We start from the raw sequence: 21604 nt of genomic DNA on the forward strand, positions 1-21604 counted from the left end.
TGATATAAAAAAGTACACTCAAAAGTCAGTAACAGGTAAGGTGTGGTGGCTCATGCCTGTAATCCTCCAACACTTTGGGAGGCTGAGACGGAAGGATCACTTGAGCCCATGAGTTTGAGGAGATCAGCCTAGGCAACATAGTGAGACTCCGTCTCTCTTGGTTTTTCCCTTCCCTTCATGTCAAATGGGTAATGTGCCAACGTTGTAACAAGATTCCAGGGTGGCACGTCTCACACATGTATGTGAACACCTAATTATCAAGCTCATGAACTACAAGAGGATCAAGACTCTATCTCTAAAAAACACATTAAAAATTAGCTGGACATGGTGGTGAGCACCTATGGTCCCAGCTACTCAGGAGGCTGAGGTGGGAGGATTGTTTAAACCCAGGAGGTCGAGGCTGCAGTGAACCGTATGCTACTGGACTCCAGCCTGGTCTCCAGAGCTGTCTCAAAAAAAAAAAAAAAAATCAATAAGAAAATTCATAATAAACAGAAATGGCCAAATTCTCAAAATCAGTCATAATAAATGAAATTCAAATAGGAATAAGATTTATTTCCTCCTATTAAATTGGCAAACATTTTTTTAAAAATCAAAAGTTTGATAATAGCCAGAGTTAGCAAGGATCTACTGGTGGAAGTATCAAATAGTATTACCTTTTTAGAGAGCCAATTGGTAAAACTAATCAAAACTTAAAATGTATACATTCCTCGATCTAACAATTGTACTTTTAGGACTCTACTTGATAGAAACACCTGCATGTGTGCAAAGATATCTACAAGGCTTTCACTGTAGCATTGTCTGTAGCATCCAAAAAAAAAAAAAAAAACTCTGGAGACATCCTAAACGTCCACCAAAGAGGAACTTCATAAGTTATTATTTATACATATATAGTGGGGATACCACACAACCATTTATTTTTTAAAAAAGGAAAAGAAGAAAAAAATCAGACAAATTGATAATCACAAGAAAGTATTACATTTGGGAAGTGGTACTAGAAGTTTAGGGGATTTATTTTTCACTGCATTATTTTTGGTAATATTTAAAGTGTTTTAAGTTTTTACCATAAATGCATATTACCTTTAGACTAAAAAAATGTTCTTAAGGCATGCAAATATTCATGCCTTCATGAAGGCTATTAATTAAACGTTGTATATAATAGCAAATTATTGGAAACAACCAAAAAAGTGATTAGTAGGGACCTTGTAATGTGGAATACTATGCATGTATAAAGAAGAAAAGAGCTTATTCTGGTAAGGAATAACGCCCAAAACATAGTGTTATGTGAAAAAAAGCAAAGTACACAACTGTGTATGATACATTACCATTTGTATTAAAAAAAAGAAAAAAGAGAATATATAAATAATCACCTGTAAATGCAATCTCCAGAAGGATTATAAAAATACTCATAAAAAACTGGTTATCTTGGGTGAGGAGAACTGGTGGCTGGGAGACAGGGATGACCTTGCCCTATATATGCTTTTGTACCATTTGAATTTTCTACTATGTAAATATGAAGCAAAATAATTTTGTATCTTTTCAAAATAACAAAAAGAGCAATGTGAAGTACATTTAAAAACAGTAAGGCCAGACGCGGTGGCTTATGCCTGTAATCCCAGCACTTTGGGAGACCAAGGCGGGCGGATCACCTGAGGTCAGGATTTCAAGACCAGCCTGACCAACATGGCAAAAGCCCGTCTCTACTAAAAATACAAAAATTAGCTGGGAATGGTGGTGGGTGCCTGTAATCCCAACTCCTTGGGAGGCTGAGCAGAAGAATCGCTTGAACTCAGGAGGAGGAGGTTGCAGTGAGCCAAGATCACACCACTGCACTTCAGCCTGGGTGAAAATTAACATTATTATGTGAAACAAGCGTTAACCCTCAAACAATAAAAGGAAGAAAATAATTTAAGGAATATTTTTCCTTTAGAGAAACCTGACACTAATCCTGTAAGTGTTAATATGTAAAATAATCTGGAAAACTGTTATGTGGAACAACTCATTGCTCAAAAGTTGGTTAAGTATATTGGACTCTGACACATTTTCATTTCAATTTATAAATTATAACACAAAAACATTATCTAGCAATTATAGGCTATTTCCTGAAGACACCTAATGTAGTTAAAACGCCTATAAAAACCGCTGGGCATGGTGGCTCACGCCTGTAGTCCCAGCACTTTGGGAGGCTGAGGTGGGCGGATCACAAGGTCAGGAGTTCGAGACCAGCCTGGCCAATATGGTGAAACACTATCTCTACTAAAAGTACAAAAATTAGCTGGGCGTGGTGGCGGGCCCCTGTAGCCCCAGCTACTCAGGAGGCTGAGGCAGGAGAATTGCTTGAACCTGGGAGGGTGGAGATTGCAGTGAGCTGAGATTATGCCACTGCAACCCAGCCTGGCCGACAGAGTGAGACTCTGTCTCAAAAACAAAAACAAAAAAAACACTCCTATAAAAACCTATGCATCAACAGAACAGATATAAGAATAAAACAAAAACATACCATTTCTATTCAAAAACCATGGAACACCTATTTCTAACATACAGATAATCATACTTTGAAAGAGATTAATATATTTTTAAACGAGATATAAGCTGAAAAAGACAAAAGACCAAATGAAATATACAAAGCTATGGAGAGACCTCTATATTAAGTACAGACTATACACTCTTTGAGGATACGGTCCAAGTCTTATTCCATGTCATATTTACTGTAGTACTTAGGAGAGTAGTTCACATTGATAGCAGGTATTCAAATATTTATGGATGATTTTTTAGAATGAAATTAGTCAAGGGTTAAGCAAGGGAAGATGATAAAAGGCTATACAATTAAGAAAATGAAGCTAAATATGAATAATAGGTTATTACTTAATCCCCCAAAAAACAAAAAGTAAATAAGTTAAAAGAGAAGGTGTAAGCCAAATAAAAAAAAACACAAGGGATTTCTTGTCAAAGTTATAACTGCTGATGGTGAAGTATACACATATAAAAATACTGTAAAGAGGCCGGGTGCGGTAGCTCATACCTGTAATCCCAGCACTTTGGGAGGCCCAGGTGGGCGGATCACCTGAGGTCAGGAGTTCGAGACCAGCCTGGCCAACATGGCAAAACCCCATCTCTACTAAAAGTACAAAAATTAGCTGGGTATGGTGGCAGCTGCCTGTAATCCCAGCTACTCAGGAGGCTGAGGCAGAAGAATTGCTTAAACCTGGGAGGTGGAGGTTGCAGTGAGCTGAGATCACACCACTGCACCACTCCAGCCCGGGTGGCAGAGCGAGACTCTGTCTTAAAACAAAACAAAACAAAACAAAAAACTGTAAAGAAGAAATAATTTAAAAAATTCGAAACTGTAGAATCTCATGTGCTTGTGGTAGCCTCCTACCACCAGGAGAACTTTAACCAAGTACCAAGGCTGAAGCTAGCAGTTAGCTCACCATAGTTTTTAAGGTGCCCTAATCAAAATTTTAATATAAAAATTATAAAGCACGTGGTGGCTCACACCTGTAATCCCTGCTACTTGGGAAGCTGAGGGGGGAGGATCACTTGAGGTCAAGAGTTCAAGACCAGCCTGAGCAACACAGTGAGACCCTGTCTCTCCCCCCAAAATTGGCCAAGTGTGGTGGTGTATGCCTGCTGTCCCAGCTACTTGGGAGGTTGAGGCGGGAGGATCACTTGGAGTTTGAGGCCGCAGTGAGCTGCGACAGTGCCACTACACTCCAGCCAGGGTGAGAGTGAGACCCCTGTCTCTCAAAAAAAAAAAAAATTACAAAGCAATACACTTTACACTTATAAAGATTCACAGCCACATAAGTTAATGACATAGAGATGTGCTTGGTTATGAAAATTTAAAACTCATAATTAAAAATTACTTCAAAACCCCTTATATAATTAGGTTGTCTATACTTTCCAATTTTTCTGGGATAGTCCTAGTTTATGTTTGCTGTTCTGGCATAATTATGAATAGCGCCCCGTTTCACTCTCAAAACTGTTCTGGTTTGGATGATAAATTATAGTTACCCTAGTAGGTCTGTCAGATATAATATTGGATGCCCAGTTAAATTTGTATTTCAGACAACAAATAATTTTTTAGTGTAAGTATGTCCTACACAGTATTTCAGATATATTAGGCATCCTATGAGTATGCTAAATCTGGCAAATCCCACACTCCAGTGATTTTACTAAACCACTTAAAAATCACCTTTTTGAATTCTCAGATAAGGCAAACCTACATTCAAGATAAAGTGAAATGAAAGTCAAACACAGTGCATGAACAGAGCTCCTTGGCAGAAGGACTCCCACCCTTACAAGGCCTACTATATTCTGGCAGCCTGCAGCTGAAAAGTCAGTTCTCTATGCCACAGTTTTCACTCACATGAGAAGGATAAGAGATTCTAATACCTGCCTACAGTTAACAGTAATGGAATTCAGCTGATTTCTAGAAACTCCCAAAATGGCATATTAAGATACTGCTATCAATGATATCCCTTTTCTAGTCATTAATAAGGAATGTGCCTCATTAATAAGGAATGTGCCTCATTAATAAGGAATGTTGTTCCCTTGGTGAAAAGCAAAGACACTAGTCTGTTATCTTTTATAACAGTTATATGTCTTCTGGGATATAGACATATATCCAAAAATGTCTTCTGGGATAGAGTAGTAATAAATGCAAAAGGGAAAAAAAGTAAACTTTTAAGTAGATTGTTAGGGCTGAGATTTATAATTGGAAGTATAAAGCAAAGACAATACTATCTAACTAAAAATTCTAAGAGCAGAAATATAATCATTTATTCTGATAAAACAAAAAGCTCTTTCATTTGAATACATTAAGCTTTGGTGAAATACCATAAATAGGACTAACTTAGGGTTTAAAAATTTTTCCTTCATAATATTCTTAACATGATGGAATGCAGATAAAAACAGGCAAGATTCTGCTCCCTCCCACTCCGCCATTTAAGAGAGAGAGAAGCTTTCAATCAACAACCAAATTATGACCTGCTCCAATTTTCTCATTCTTCTTCTGGGTTGGTCTTCGGTCACATAACTTACAATAAAGTTTTCCAAGACAAAAGGAGTAAATTTCGGATTACTATTTCATTTTCTTAAAAGAGACTCAGGAACTTTCACAATTAAAATTCTGGATTTCTGTGAAAGCTACCACCCCATTAGCTTTAGGTAAATTCGTTTTTTTAAATAGAGACAGGGTATCACGATGTTGGCCAGGTTGGTCTTAAACTCCTTGCCTCAAGCAGTCCTCTCACCTCAGCCACTTTAAGTGAACTTGAATGGTCATCTTTCAATCAAAATAGAAATTTAGCATTTAAAAGTCTTGAAAAATGGCCGGGTGTGGTAGCTCATGCCTACAATCCCTGCACTTTGGGAGGCTGAGGAGGACAGATTGCTTGAGCTCAGGAGTTTGAGAACAGCCTGGGAAACATGGTGAAATCCCATCTCTAAAAAAATAAATAAATACATAAATAGGTGTGGTAGCACATGCCTATAGTTCTAGCTACTCGGGAGGCTGAGGTGGAAGGATAGCTTGAGCACAGGAGGTCAAGACTGTAGTGAGCCTTGATCATGCCACTGCACTTCAGCCTGGGCAACACAGCAAGTCCCTGTCTCAGAAAAAAAAAAGATTTTTATGAAAATACTACAAAACCATTAATATAGTTTTGTTTTATTTTGTTTTGTTTCTCTCTGTCACCCAGGCTGAAGTGCAGTGGCGCAATCTTGGCTCACTGCAACCTCCACCTCCCAGGTTCAAGCAATTCTCCTGCCTCAGCCTCCCGAGTAGCTGGAATTACAGGCACATGTCACCATGCTCGGCTAACTCTTTGGTATTTTTAGTAGAGACGGGGTTTCACCATGTTGGCCAGGGTAGTTTCAAATTCCTGACCTCAGGTGATATGCCCGTATCAGCCTCCCAAACTGCTGGGATTACAGGCGTGAGCCACCGCACCCGGCCTAATATAGTTTTTAAAATATATTTTGCCAGCTAAGTCTACACATACATAATTAAATCACTCCACTTGGCTGAACTGGAGCATGAGAAGAGGGAGTAAGATGAGTTAATATGTGTATTTGCTACAAGATCACAGGTCTTTTCATTCGGCTGAAATACAAACAAATGTTTATAGTCAACGATCTAATAAAAACTAAAATACGCCCTGAATTTCATATATAGAGAATAAACAGTTTGAATGGCTAATAAATGCTAAAGAAAAAAATAAATAGGAGAAAACATAGATGATTATCAAGTTTTAATAGTACTATATGAAAATTGTTTACTGCATATTTTAAAACATCAATAAATTGCCAAAACTAGGAGTTTTCAAGGTTCACATGAAAAACACTGGATTCCTTCTCTGTCATCCTCTGTTATTTTCCATCAAGTACCTTATTCTTTCTCTTCCTAGGATTTATTACAATTTATTATTATTTTTATGTTTGTATACATATGTACTACCTATTTCCCCACCTATACTATTATTCATTCATTCAACAAGTAACTATGAGGTACTATAACAATATTTGCTTCAACTATGTAAACCACACACAACCCAAGCATATTTATTTTCATGGGTGTTGTATAAATGTACTGGCCTACCATAACTGTTAACTTTGCTAATGCTATGATGCCAATAATGAGTATTGTTCACTTAACAAAACTCAGTTACAGTTTCACTTAAACTATGTAACACTTGTCTTTCCATTGCTTAAAAAAACTATATATGGCAAATATCTGAAGACAGGTTTCAGAGGTCTATAAAAATGAATAGGGAAGGAGAGTGGAGCTATATCCTCTCTTCTAATTCCTTTTGTGCTATTTTTCTTTTCTACCTTCTTCCAATAGAGGATAGGAAGGAAACAGAAGGAAAAAGAGTGGGCTATATTGGATTTGCCTAGGACTTCTAAACTAGTACACGTTGAGCACCCCTAATGAGAAAATTCAAAATTCGAAATGCTCCAAAATTTGAAACTTTTTGAGCATCAATAGGATGCTCAAAGGGGCATTTCAGATTTTGGATTAAGGATGCTCAACCTGTATTTGTGTTTCAACTCAGGCTAAAGACATCATAGAGGATTTTCAGTGGCCCACTGTCACCACCAGAATGGCAAGCTAAACTCCAAAGTTTGTCTTTCGATCTCCCCTTCCATTATAAATAATCTCCTACTTCTGCTTATTGCTCCCCCTACAACACACCCAAGATGCCTACTACTCTCAAGCTGATGTCTAGCTATCCAGCGTGGACTACCTCACTCATGTCTTCTTTCAGCCTCAATAAAAACTCCCATCCCTAGGAAGTTCTAGGAATTTATTCTTTTCCTATAGATGTTTATTTGATGTGATTAAATTCTCACTAAGATGTGAATAATTAATAGGTATAACTTTTGTCAGTGGTGGGAGGAAGTTGTCAAAATGAATCACTAACTAGGAGATTATAGGTTATTTTTGGCTGTGTGTTTGCGGGAAGACTTCTTAGCTAAATAGTTTTCTATCCATAGAGCAAGAGGGGATAAAAAAATCCCAACTACATGGAATTAGCATTGTAACCAGGTACCTAACCCAGGACAATCCATCATCTAGCCAGCTCTGCCAGGGTTTCTGCTCAGTAAAACTATGTATCATTAGGAAAGACATCTATCCTATACTGTCACTTAGCCATGAGCCTAGGCTGATTTTTTTTTTTTTTTTGAGACGGAGTCTCACTCTGTCACTCAGGCTGTAGTGCAGTGGCACCATCTCAGCTCTGCTTCCTGAGTTCAAGCGATTCTCCTGCCTCAGCCTCCCGAGTAGCTGGGACTACAGGCACCCGCCACCATGCTTGGCTAATTTTTTTGTATTTTTAGTAGAGACGGGGTTTCACCATGTTAGCCAGGATGGTCTCAATCTCCTGCCCTCGTGATCTGCCCGCCTTGGCCTCTCAGAGTGCTGGGATTACAGGAGTGAACCACTGTGTCCGGCCCAGGCTGATGATTTTTATTACCATAGTGCAAATCTTGCTTTTTATTTCAAATACAAACAACTCTGCTTACTACAGTCCTTTCACATGAGCATTATCTTTATCTAATTCGCACAACCTCTTCAGCCCACCATCTGGAAGAAAAACCATATAAATATAGTCAATTACTTTCACCAGAAGGACAGAAGGATAGAAGGATAGAGGCAGAAAGCAAGCAAGTGGGTGGAGCCTGTTCTCTTTAGAATGGCATTTCCTCTTTGTCTGGAAGAGAATGCTATTCCTCCTGAGAACTTGTGGGATTTCTCCTACAGTGTGGTTTCATTACATTCAAAATTGTATTACCTTCCAGAATAAGATAGCATGCCCACAATCAAATAAATCCAGGCATTTAAAAATAACTCGCATATGGCCCCTACCCTGCTCTCCATCTTCCTACAAAAAGCTGATTGTAGTTCATTATAAAACAATAATGAAAGAAAATAGATGAAAAATAAAAACCTGAATGATTTTATACAATCTATGGTCTCACATGAAGGAAAAGTAGCAACAGAACAGAACTGACTCCTGGAATAGCCACTGTATCCCACAAATCTAAGACTACCCTTCTTTCACCTTGACTGATTTTTGCTAAAATGAACTGTTATATTGCAAATAAATTACCAAAGACTTATGAGTTTAAAAAGCATGTCTTGAAAAACTGTTATTTAATCATCAGAGTGAATCATCTTTTTTCCTACTATTTAGCTAAGAATTCTGACTGGGGGAGAAGAACGGTAGGCCATTTTGGAGCATGGAGCATCTTGAGAGATATGAAAAATCTGGGTAAGATGATATACAGGCAGGTAGAAGAGGGAAGGAAAAACAGAAGGCTGAAACTAACTTTTATTGGGAATTTGCTCTATGCCAGAACCATGTTAGGTACTTTATTTTCCTTACCACATTATTTACTTTTCACAATTCTGCAATACAAATATTATTCCTAGTTTACAGAAGAAGAAACTTCTAGTTCAAGAGAGTAACTTACTCTCCAAAAGGTCATATAGATGGATCTCAGATTTGAACAAAAGATGATTTAGCCACGAAGTTCTAAGTGGTAAGAACTAAAGCAAACAAATAGGATCAGCCCCTCACTGAGATAAGGAAGAAAAAATTCCCTTCTGACAAATTTCTTTCTATACCCAAAATGGACCTTTAAGTCAGGTGTACAACCAGTACAACAGTACTATCCAGCTATGTTAAGGATCTGTCTATCTATCTATCTATCTATCTATCTATCTATCTCTCTCTCTCTCTCTCTCTCTCTCTCTCTTTGTTTTTGTTTTATTTTTATTTTTTTATTTTTTTTGAGACGGTGTTTCGCTCTTGTTGCCCAGGCTGGAATGCAATGGCACCATCTTGGCTCACCGCAACCTCTGCCTCTCAGGTTCAAGTGATTTTCCTGCCTCAGCCTCCCAAGTAGCTGGGATTATAGGTGGCCGCCAACATGCCCAGGTAATGTTTTGTATTTTTAGTAGAGATGGGGTTTCACCATGTTGGCCAGGCTAGTCTTGAACTTTTGACCTCAGGTGATCCACCCTCCTTGGCCTCCCAAAGTGCTGGGATTACAGGCGTGAGTATTTTTATAGTCTATTCTGTGAACATGACCACAGTTTTAGAATTATAGAAAAATGTGGCCAGGTGCGGTGGCTCACGCCTGTAATCCCAGCACTTTGGGAGGCCGAGGCGGGCGGATCACGAGGTCAGGAGATCGAGACCATCCTGGCTAACATGGTGAAACCCCGTCTCTACTAAAAATACAAAAAAATTATCTGGGCGTGGTGGCAGGCGCCTGTAGTCCCAGCTACTCAGGAGGCTGAGGCAGGAGAATGGCGTGAACCTGGGAGGCGGAGCTTGCAGGGAGCCAAGATCGTGCCACTGCACTCCAGCCTGGGCGACAGAGCGAAACTCCGTCTCAAAAAAAAAAAAAAAATTATGGAAAAATGTTTTCAAGTTCCAAATATTTAGTCCCAAATTACAAAAACACCACTACTCTGAGTTTGGTAACTGGTTTCATTTACTCCCAAAACAAATGATTTAAGGATTATGCATTGTTCTAAATTGTCTGTTCCACAGCTTTCATGCCCTTATTTATTCAGCCTGAATATGCAAATTTATGTTTTTGTTTTGTTTTAGACAGAGTCTTGCTCTGTCCCCTAAGCTGGAGGGCAGTGGCATGCACATAGCTCACTGCAGCCCTGACCTCCTGGGCTCAAGTGATCCTCCTGCCTCAGCCTCCTGAGTAGCTGAGACTATAGGTGCATGCCACCATGGCTGGCTAATTTTTTAAAAAGTTTTTGTAAAGATAGGGGTCTCGCTTTGTTGCCCAGGCTGGTCTCAAACTCAAGGGCTCAAGCAAACTTCCTACTATGGCCTCCCAAAATGCTGTGATTATAGGAGTGAGCCACCACGCCTATCCAACAATTTGTGCCAGACACAGAGAGTTTAATATTACCTGTTCCTGTCCCTATTTAACTCATCATCTAGGAGACAGAGTTTCATAAAAATAGCTATAAAAGATGTGATAAATGCTGCTAACCACATATAAATTATTATGAGAACATGAAACAGAGAATGATACTACTAATATCTAACTATCATTCACAGACACGAATCCTTTTTTTAAAAAATCCAAACTCATAAATAAATCAAACACGGGTGATTTCATTGTAAAAACAATTGTTTATTACATATTATATATTAGTGACTTTTTACTTTTTTTTTTTTTTTTTGAGACAGAGTCTCGCTCTTGTTGCCCAGGCTGGAGTGCAATGGCACGATCTCAGCTCACCGCAACCTCCACCTCCCGGGTTCAAGCGATTCTCCTGCCTCAGCCTCCTGAGTAGCTGGGATTATAAGCATGTGCCACATGTATTTTTAGTTGAGATGGGGTTTCTCCATGTTGGTCAGGCTGGTCTCGAAATCCAACCTCAGGTGATCCACTAGCCTCGGCCTCCCAAAGTGCTGGGATTACAGGCATGAGCCACTGCACCCAGCCTATATTTTTTTATTTTTTTGAGACAGGGTCTTGCTCCATCACCCAGGCTAGAGTGCAGTGGCCCGAACATGGCTCACTGCAGCCTCAACCTCCTGGACCCAAGCAGTCTTCCTATCTTAGCCTCCCAAGTAGCTGGGACCACAGGTGTGTGCCACCACATCTGCTAATTTTTCTTTTTATAGAGACGGGATCTCCCTATGTTGCCCAGGCTGGTCTCCAACTCCTGGGCTCAAGTGATCCTCCTGTCTTGGCCTCCCAAAGTGCTGCGATTAGAGGTATGAGCCACAGTGCCTGGACTATTAGTGACTTTAAAAGGTTCCATTCATCAGGCCTGGTGCAGTGGCTTATGGTTGTAATCCCAGCACTTTGGGAGACTGTGGTGGAAGGATAGCTTGAAGCTAGGAGTTCAGGACCAGCCTGGCAACAAAGCAAGACCATGTCTGTACAAAAAACTAAAAAATTAGCTGGGTATGGTGGTATGTGCATGCAGTCCTAGCTACTCTGGAGGCTGCGAGGGTAAGATTTCTAGAGCTCAGGAGTTCGACGGTGCAGTGAGCTATGATGGTGTCATTGTATTCCAGCCTGGAAAACAGAACAAGACCGTGTCTCGAAAAAAAAAAAGAGTCCATTCATCTAAAGATAATTTACACACGAATTTCAGAAATACATCTGCCTGTTTGTCTATTATCAGTTTCTATACACCTTCACATGTGTAATATACTTTTATGGACTACTACTAGATAATCCAAATTAGATACATGTATCAGCTGTAATTTGACATTAACCACAATATTATAAGTAAATATCAAAAACTCTTTATTACAGAAGGAGAAGCAAAGGCACAGTAAAACTATTTACCCTAGATCAACGGGACAAAAGAAGAACTGAAATTACTTTTCATTTCCTCATTTAATATTTTATTCAATAAAAGCTAATCCTTTTAGAAGGTCATGGACTCACTGGGCATGGTGGCTCACACCTATAATCCCAGCACTTTGGGAGGCTGAGGCGGGCGGATCACAAGGTCAGGAGTTCGAGACCAGCATGGCCAATATGGTGAAACCCCGTCTCTACCAAAATACAAAAATTAGCTGGGCATGGTGGTGGGCGCCTGTAGTCCCAGCTACTTGAGAGGCTGAGGCAGGAGAATCGCTTCAATCTGGGAGGGGCAGTTTGCAGTGAGCCAAGATCGAGCCACTGCACTCCAGCCTGGGTGACAGAGGGAGACTCCATTTCAAAAAAAAAAAAAGTCATGAACTCAAAACAAAAAAAAACAAACAGGCTGTGCATGGTGGCTCGCGCCTGTAATCTCAACACTTTGGGAGGTGGGAGGCCGAGGTGGGCAGATCACCTGAAGTCGGGAGTTCAAGACCAGCCCGACCAACATGGAGAAATCCCATCTCTACTAAAAAGACAAAATTAACTGGGTGTGGTGGCACATGCCTGTAATCCCAGCTACTTGGGAGGCTCAGACAGGAGAATCGCTTGAACCCAGGAGGCAGAGGTTGCGGTGAGCTGAGATCGTGCCATTGCACTCCAGCCTGGGCAACAAGAGTGGAACTAACTCAGTCTCCAAAAAAATAAAATAAAATAAATAAATAAAAATTTAAAAACAAGAAAAAATAGCTAATCTTTGGGTTACAGAAGAAACAAAAATGATTCCTTCTTCACTCCAGACCATTTGGAGGAACTGAGAGGGGAAGTAATAGCCTCCAGAGTAACTAAATAGACAGTACTTGATCATGTAAAGCTAATTCTCTATAAGAAAATTCCAGATTCAGTTTAAACTGTACAGAAAGAACTAATGGGAAGAGGAGAAAACTAAAATGTGAATAGCATATAACAACATCACTGTTTTACCATCAAGTAGAATTGCTCCTTCAATTTCTTTTATTTCTACCTTTTTAGCAAAACTATTCTCACTTGGGTGAGAACCCATTTTCATTGGTACTTCAAAACTATTCATAAGCAAAAATCAGTGTCAAAAATATTTAGTAACTTAAAAAAAACAAAAAGTATAAGTAGAGACGGACAAGAACTCCTCCTGCTTTCTCCCACTGGGCTCATCGTATTTCTGTTCCATTACATAAGAGACTAAAACCGACAAACTCTGTTTTATCGCTAACACCTAAAAGCAATAAATGTGATTTGTTACCATATTATGATAAAATTTAACCAAAAAATTTTAAAGATCGGATATTCTGCAGTTTACAGTGACATTTATGTATATATGCCTAAAAGCTACATATAAACCTTGAATTCATTTAAAATTATTTCCAAAGAATAAATGAAGGCTGCTTTTGAAGTGCCAGGCATTTTTCTAATTACTTTACAAATATTAACTCATTTAATATTTGTAATAACTCTATTATAAAGTAGGCACTACTATTAGTTTCCTTTTACAAATAGAAAATGGAGGCACAAAGATGTTAGGTAACTTGCCCAAGGTCAAACTGGTAGGAAGTTAGGGAGCCAGAGCTTGAGCCAAACTATTGGTCTCAGGGTCTGCTCTCTTGATGACTTCTCTTTGTTGCCTCTCATGGGTCCTTGTAAATACCAATCAAAAGTCTACAATCAACCGGGTATGGTGGCTCACGCCTGTAATCCCAGCACTTTGGGAGGTTGCGGCGGGCGGATCACATGAGGTCGGGAGTTTGAGACTAGCCTGGCCAACGTGGTGAAACCCCATCTCTACTAAAAATACAAAAATCAGCTGGGAATGGTGGCACACGTCTATAATCCCAGCTACTTGGGAAGCTAAGGCAGAAGAATCGCTTGAATCCGGGAGGTGGAGGTTGCAATGAGCCAAGATTGCGCCATTGCACTCCAGCCTGGGCAACAAGAGCAAAACCCCATCTCAAAAATTAAAAAAAAAAAAAAAAAAAAAAAAAAAGAAAAGAAAAAAAAAAGTCTATAATCAATAGTCCATAAATAAATATAAACCAATCTAAAGCCTACAGAGAATGTGATCTTTTAAAGCAGAAAACACATCCATATAACAACTAAAATGGCAATTACAGCTAAGCTATGGTTTGATATTTACTATTGTCAGATAGAGTGTAAAATTTCATTCTTCAGTGTAGAAGAAATTCCCAGAAAATCTAATTTTCTGCTTCCTCATGCAGAATCCCAAGACAATATCCTGTGTTCAATTTTTATTCAAAAGGAGCAAGGGAATATTACTTCTATCTGAATAGTTAAGTGGTTGTTCTCCTCCTTTAAGCTCTGACATTTTCAAACCAGAAGCTTCTATGTACTGTTATAAAGTGATCTGGAGGTGGAACTCTATATAGAATCACTGCCTCCAGGTCTAGAGTTGAGTATACAGTATACTGCCTATTGCATAAAAAAGGGTGGTGAGAAGCAGGATATGAACATATATATGTATTTGCTTATGTTTTCAAAAGGAAGTGCTGGAAGGATAGGCTAGAAACCAATTAAAAGGGTCTACTCTTATGGAATGGTATGGGGAGATGGAGTGGAGGGGAATGAAAGCAAGACTTCTCTGTGTTTTCTTTTAAAAAATAATTTTTGGCCAGGCATGATGGCTTATCTCTGTAATCCCAGCACTTTGGGAGGCCGAGGCGGGTGGATCACTTGAGCTCAGGAGTTCAAAACCAGCCTGGGAAACAGGCTGCAGAGTTTGCAACCAGCCTGGGAAACAAAGCCTCGTCTCTACAAAAAATACAAAAGTTAGCCAGGCATGGTGGTGCATGCCTGTGGTCCCGGTCCCAGTCCCAGCTACTTGAGAGGCTGAGGTGGGAGGATTGCTTGAGCCTAGGAGGTCAAGGCTGCAGGGGGCTGAGATCACGCCACTGCACTCCAGCCTGGACAATGGAGTGAGACCCACTCTCAAATAAATAAATTAATAAAATAAAATTTGACTTTTGCAACATGTTTTGCATATTTACAAAATAAATCAACAGAGAAAAAACCCATCCCTGTCCCACCCCACCATGTCATCAAAACAAAACAAAATTCAACAAGAATGGTAACAAACCAAGCTTCTTGTGGGGATTCCCTCTGTGAAGTTTTCAGGACCTGAATCTCCAAGTCTGGAATTAGAGATCACAAGAGCTACCCTACTTAAGTGTGTCCAAATGTAAATATATCTCTCCCCATAGAACTTCAAGAGATTACTCTGAAGCAATGGTACTGTGGAACTCAGGGACACCAACTGCTTTGGTTTACAGCTTTATTCATCAAATTCTATGTATCTTTGAATCTTCCTCAAGCAAACTAAGTTTTTTCTTCCAAATCTCCACCATTACTTCATAGAGCAGAATAGGTGAAATAAGGTCTATATCTAGATATCCCCTCATAATATTTCAGAATACAAAACAAAACAAAAAAGATCCCAAAAGTTTCAGTGTGAAGCTTGAGTACCTTCTTAGCTCTGGAAATACCTATCTATCTATATCTTTAACAGTTCCCTCCCTTTCATTTTTTTAGATGACTTTTAAAAATTGACATAAAATTCATGTAACAAAATTCACCATTTTAAAGTGTACAATTCATTGGTTTTCAGTACATGTACAAGGTTGTGCAGCCATCATCACTACTAATTCCAGAACATGTTCAACACCTCAAAAAAGAAATACCATATGCATTAAGTGGTTACTTCTTTTTATTTTTTAAGTTCTATTTTTCTGAGGTTCTTTATAGTAAGGCTTGGCTGGGGGCGGCGGCTCATGCCTATAATCCCAGCACTTTGGGAGGCCGAGACGGGTGGATCATGAGGACGGGAGATCCAGATCATCCTGGCCAACATGGTGAAATCCCGTCTGTACTAAAAATACAAAAATTAGCCAGGAGTGGCGGCGGGCCCCTGTAATCCCAGCTACTCTGGAGGCTGAGGCAGGAGAATCACTTGAACCCGGGAAGCGGAGGTTGCAGTGAGCCGAGACCGCACCATTGCACTCCAGCCTCGGTGACACAGTGAGACTCTGTCTCAAAAAAATATATATATAAATAAATAAATAAATAATAAATTTCAGGAATAATTTTTAATTTCAAAGAGCTATTTCTTGTATTTATTTTTCCAAAACATTTTACTGTTTTATTATTCTGAGCATATTAATAAGATAATTTAAAAACTTTTCTCCTGGTTCTGTTCTTTTCTTTTTCCTTTTTTTTTTTTTTGTCTCACTCTGTTGCCCAGGCTGGAGTGCAGTGGCTTGATCTTGGCTCACTGCAACCTCCACCTCCCAAGTTCAAGTGATTCTCGTGTCTCAGCCTCCCATGCAGCTGGTATTACAGGTGGGCACCACCATGCCCAGCTAGGTTTTGTATTTTTAGTACAAACAGGGTTTCACCATGTTGGCTAGGCTGGTCTCAAACTCCTGGCTTCAAGTGATCCGCCCACCTTGGCCTCCCAAAGTGATAGGATTACAGGCATGAGCCACCATGCCCAGCTTCTCCTGGTTCTTTAAGTTACTTCTCTTTCCTTTAGGGTTAATTGTTCTGTTAGTTTAGTTTTGGTCATTTTAATTCATGCTGCTGGTTTTTCCCACATGCTGGAAGATTCTTGGTTGTCTATTCATACTTAGGGCAGAAGGATAGGGAAACTATCCTTTGTAAAAAGGAAATGCTGGAAGGATAAGCCAGAAATGAACTGAAATAATATTTTTTGGTAGAGACAGGGTCTTCCTATGGTGCCCAGGCTGGTCTTGAACTTCTGGGCTCAAGGGATCCTTCTGCCTCAGCCTCCCACAATGCTGGGATTGCAGGCATAAACCACCATGCCCAGCCTAAAATGGTTATTAATATGGGGTGTAGGGCAGGGCAGAGGATAACTATATTCCTTTAGGATGAGTAGGTGGAGAATCAGGATATGAGGTGGTAGAAATCTGAATTCTGGTAAAAGTAAGACTTATTTTGGAGCATCAACTTCCACACTAATTCTTAGTTTTCCCTGAACATTTTGTTCAGTTTCTTTCTAGAAGAACTATGTGGTGTTTTACTTGGCGGAAAGTGTAGGCTGCCTGAGTAGAGGTAGGAGTAAGAAGGGAGGTAGGGGCATAGTGACCACTGGGAACGGCTTCCCACTTATTCAATTAATCTTCCGTTTTCAGCCCCAATTCTCATTTCTGCTCATCTCTGTCCCTAAGCCTTAAGATCTGTTGGGCTGGTCCAGTTCCTAGTTCAGAGTATGTTCTACACGTTGCTTCTTGGCTTGTTTTCTCCTTCAACCCACTCATATGTACTTTACAACTTCCAAAAATTTCTGGAAATGTGTTTACTGGTAACCCAATCATGTAATTCTCTTTGGTGTTTTGGTACCTCTATGTTTTTATCTTAATGGACTCTCAGAGAGACAGGAATCAAATGGTGCTGTCTGGTCTACCTTCTTGGAACTTAGTACTTTTAAGGAAAGGGAAAGATTTGACTTTCTATAGAAAATTCCAGAGACACAATAGGACCGGTCAGTTCTATTGTCTCTTATTTTTACATAGTATTTATTTATGAAGAAGCAAAGTGACTATGTAGAACAAACACTAAGTACTTCTTTAATATTTAATAGAAGTTTCATTATTATGGGTTCTTAACTTATATGTGTAGCATCTTCTGTGTTCTGTTATTGCATGTTTCTGAGGGAGTGTTTCACTGCTTTCATCAGAATTCCAAAGGGTTTATAACCTAAAAGAGTTTAAGAACCACAGGACTATATAAATGTACTCTCTCAAGCAGTGTTAAAAAATTCCCATTCCATGATGATATGTTTACATCTTAGATCTTAACTGCAGGTGTTTAAATCTCAAAAAAATTAATGTTTAAAAATAATTTTGAAGCTGTTTAAAAATCCTAAGGCAACCAGTAAACAAATGACTATATAATATGTTGAGAAGCAGTGGAGTTTCCTTTAGGAACACATTCTTTTTTTTTTTTTTTTTTTTTTTGAGAGAGACAGAGTCTTACTCTGCCGCCCAGAATGGAGTGCAGCGGCATGATCTAGGCTCACTACAACCTCCGCCTCCCGGGTTCAAGCAGTTCTTCTGCCTCAGCTTCCTGAGTAGCTGGGATTACAGGCGTGCACCACCACGCCCAGCTGATTTCTGTATTTTTAGTAGATATGGGGTTTCACCATGTTGGCTAGGCTGGTCTTGAACTCCTGATCTCAGGTGATCCGCCCACCTCGGCCTCCCAAAGTGCTGGGACTACAGACGTGAGCCACCGTGCCTGGCCAGGAACACATTCACATGCATTATGCAGTAGCTTAACAAAAGACAAACTTCACTTGGGGCTTTAGCTCTTTTGTACAGTAGCTGAGAGTACGGAGGGGTGGGGATGCTAGATAATTTTCCAACCTGATGACCTGGATAGCTACTTGGAATATCACCATTTAGGTACAGTGTCAAGTTTTGCACCAGAAGACCCAGTCACTAAGTAAGAGGTCCTGGATGCTGTGGGCCGGTCATGGCAGCTCACACCTGTAATCCCAGCACTTTGGGAGGCCAAGGTAGGAGGATGGCTTGAACACAGGAGTTTGACATCAGCCTGGGCAAAGGATGACCCCCTTGCAGGTAGGCCCTGTCTCTACAAAAATCACAAAAATTAGCTGAGCATGCTAGTGCACGCCTATAATCCCAGCTACTCGGGAGGCTGAGGTGGAAGGATCACTTGAGCCTGGAAGGTGGAGGTTGTAGAGAGCTGAGATCACACCACTGCACTCCAGCCTGGGCAATAGCGCAAGAAGATCACACCACTGCACTCCAGCCTGGGCAACAGTGCAAGAAGATCACACCACTGCACTCCAGCCTGGGCAACAGAGTAAGACTCTGTCTTAAAAGCAAAAACGAGAAATAAATTCAAAGAAAATGTACGTAAAGAAACAAAAAGTTTACTGCACTCCAGCCTGGGCAACAGAGCAAGACTCTGTCTTAAAAGCAAAAAACAAAAAACAAATACAAAGAAAATATAGGTAAAGAAACAAACAAAAAATCTACAGTCTAAGTTTTTTTAAGCTAAAAAATAAAAAAGATGATGAGGAATTGATTGATATATTAGCCAGGAGCATCAGTGTTCCTACAAAATGAAATTATCAGATGTTAACTCTAGTTCTTTGAGGCAAGTTTTGCTGAAGCTACTTAAATGTCAACTTTTGGGTTCTACTTTTGAGTCTGACATCTGGGTAAATGTTACTTCATATAATAGTTCAGGTAATTATTTTATACATATTTTCAAAATAAGCAAAAAATTTAAAAACAGTAATACAGTAGGAAGCAGAGCTGTGTAGATAGCAATGTATGATTTTAACTCTTTATAATTAAACATTAAAATTTGTTCAAAACAGGCAAATAAAAATGTGTGCATTTGCAGAATTATGTTGATACGATGGCTGCAGTCAAGTTCAGCCACACAGCATACATTATACCTGTGATAGCTCTGCTTAAAATCTAAGCTATGGTAGCTTTGGCTGAAATACCTGAAGTAAAAGAGAGAAGCTAATGCTCATTAACGGGTTAAACCCATGTGGTTTTGCTTTGTTCAATAAACTGAAAGTAAACTTTTTTCTGATGATATCTTCAGGACATAGGGAGCAACCTTTGAAGATTAATGATCATCATATAATTTTATATGTGTAAACTGTTTAGCTGACTAGGCTAAATGTACCCTGGAAAAGATGTTTCTGAATAAATTTTGTTTATCTATTTTCATTTGCTTTGTTCAAACAAGATATCACTGGAACGAGTTCAGTTATTCAGGGTTATAGTTCATTGTGGTTTTACTATAAAATATTATAAAGCAAAAGAAACACCAACTACCTACCTAAGCGATGAAATCCAAAGGTGAATCTTTTGGTTGGTGATTTTGATGATAGCCACAAAGCAAGCAGGGTGAGTATGATCGCGCTTAGGTCAGTTAACATATGAAGTGCATCTGTCATGATTGCTAGGCTATTTGCAATGTATCCACCTTAGAGTTACAAGTAGGAGGAAAAAAGGAACAAGTTAATTTTTTAAAAAAGCAAGCAATCAAACTAGAAATATGCAATATCCTACAAAACATGAACTTCTAACTAAATCTTTATCCCATTACAATTAAATCAAGGTATTCTGAAATTTTATTCAAAATATTAGATATAGGTTCATTTTTCTGGTGAGAATATCCATTTCTTTTTTTCTTTTTTTTTTTGAGACAGCGTCTCACTCTATTGCCCAGGCTGGAGTGCAGTGGTGCAATCTCGGCTCACTGCAACCTCTGCCTTCTGGGTTCAAGTGATTCTTCTGCCTCAGCCTCCCGAGTAGCGGGGACTACAGGCATGTGCCACCACGCCCGGCTAATTTTTGTATTTTTAGTAGAGACAGGGTTTCACCATGTTGGCCAGGCTGGTCTCAAACTCCTGACCTCAAGTGATCCACTCGCCTCGGCCTTGCAAGTGTTGGGATTATAGGCGTAAGCCAATGTGTCCAGCCAGAATATCCATTTCTAGTAACACATGCTGCAAGGAGTCAATGACCTTTAGAAAGTTAAGAACCACAAGGCAAATATATAGTGATTTTGTGTCTTGGTACTGAAGCTTTTGCTTAACTTACTAATTCTACTGTTAGTGAATTAATAACCATATCTAAATATTACAACAAAGCTGAAGAAAAGAAGGATGTTCACTTGTTGAGGGGCGTTGGAACATAAAATTAAACTGAGGAAACCTACAAAATGTACATTAGTTCGATATAAAATATGTAAAAATTAACTGATTCACTTAGCAACATCTCTGAAGAGGGGTACAAAAGGTAGTATTTAGGATACAATTTTTGTTATCGATTTTCCAGGCATTTAATATATATTATACATTGTTTCATTGTGTGTCTGTATTGTCACATAATGGACAACCAATTTTCCTAGCACTATTCATTGAATAAGCTTTTATGTGTATCAGAATCACCTGGAGGGCTTGTTAAACTACAAACTGCTTAACTCTACTCCCAGAATTTCTGATTCGGTAGGTCTGGGATGGTGATGGGGATGGGACCTGAGAATGTATATTGCTAACATGCTCCCAGGTAACGCTGATGCTTCGAGTCTTGGAACCACACTTCGAGAATCACTGTTATAATGTACAGCAGAACTGCATGATCAGGTAAGTGTGCTGAGCTGTTGATCCTCCTCATTACTGAGCTGGGTGTGTAGAGACAAGAGCAGGAGACTAGGGGCTGATGATCTTTTAGTCACATCCATTTACCCCAGAGTGCTCTATACAAATAGCATTTTTACGTATTCCCCGGCATGAAAAAGCTGGAAAGCACCGAGAGAAGGTTGGTGTTAAACAACATGAAGTTTTGGAATCTCAGAAAGTCTGAATGAGTTAATTTTTTTTGAGCTTTAGCATACTTATCATTTTATAATGAGGATAATTCCTTAAAGCAACTCTGTCCAATAGAACTTTGAGATGATAGAAATGTTCTGTATCTGAGCTGTCCAATGGTGTAGCCACTAGTCACATGTGGCTTTTCAGCATTTGAAAAATGGCTAGTAAGGTTGGGGCACAGTGGCTTATGCCTGTAATCCCAGTTGTTTGGGAGGCCGAGGTGGGAGGACTGCTTGAGCGTAAGAGTCTGAGGCTGCAGTAAGCTTTATATAATGGCACCAGTTCACTCCAACTTGGGTGACA

The 21604-nt window shown here is 39.5% G+C and overlaps 1 protein-coding gene and 1 non-coding gene across 4 annotated transcripts in view; both read right to left on the minus strand.

The window, feature by feature from the left end:
- SLC30A4 (solute carrier family 30 member 4) overlaps positions 1-21604 on the minus strand; it is a 43140-nt gene that overhangs the window by 11671 nt on the left and 9865 nt on the right. For 2 of the 3 annotated variants that reach the window (XM_004056126.5, XM_055363613.2), the window contains exon 3: positions 19762-19908. The exons of the other annotated variant lie outside the window; for it this stretch is intronic. In XM_004056126.5, coding sequence (XP_004056174.1) covers positions 19762-19908 — 147 coding nt within the window. The remainder of the gene's footprint in view (positions 1-19761; positions 19909-21604) is intronic. 3 annotated transcript variants of the gene reach the window in all.
- Positions 179-282, minus strand: LOC115930965 (small nucleolar RNA U13). Its single transcript, XR_004067546.1, has one exon. It is a non-coding gene; the product is annotated as a small nucleolar RNA U13 (small nucleolar RNA).

The sequence above is a fragment of the Gorilla gorilla genome, chromosome 16 (genome assembly GCF_029281585.2).
Source record: "Gorilla gorilla gorilla isolate KB3781 chromosome 16, NHGRI_mGorGor1-v2.1_pri, whole genome shotgun sequence".
Classification (NCBI taxonomy): domain Eukaryota; kingdom Metazoa; phylum Chordata; class Mammalia; order Primates; family Hominidae; genus Gorilla; species Gorilla gorilla.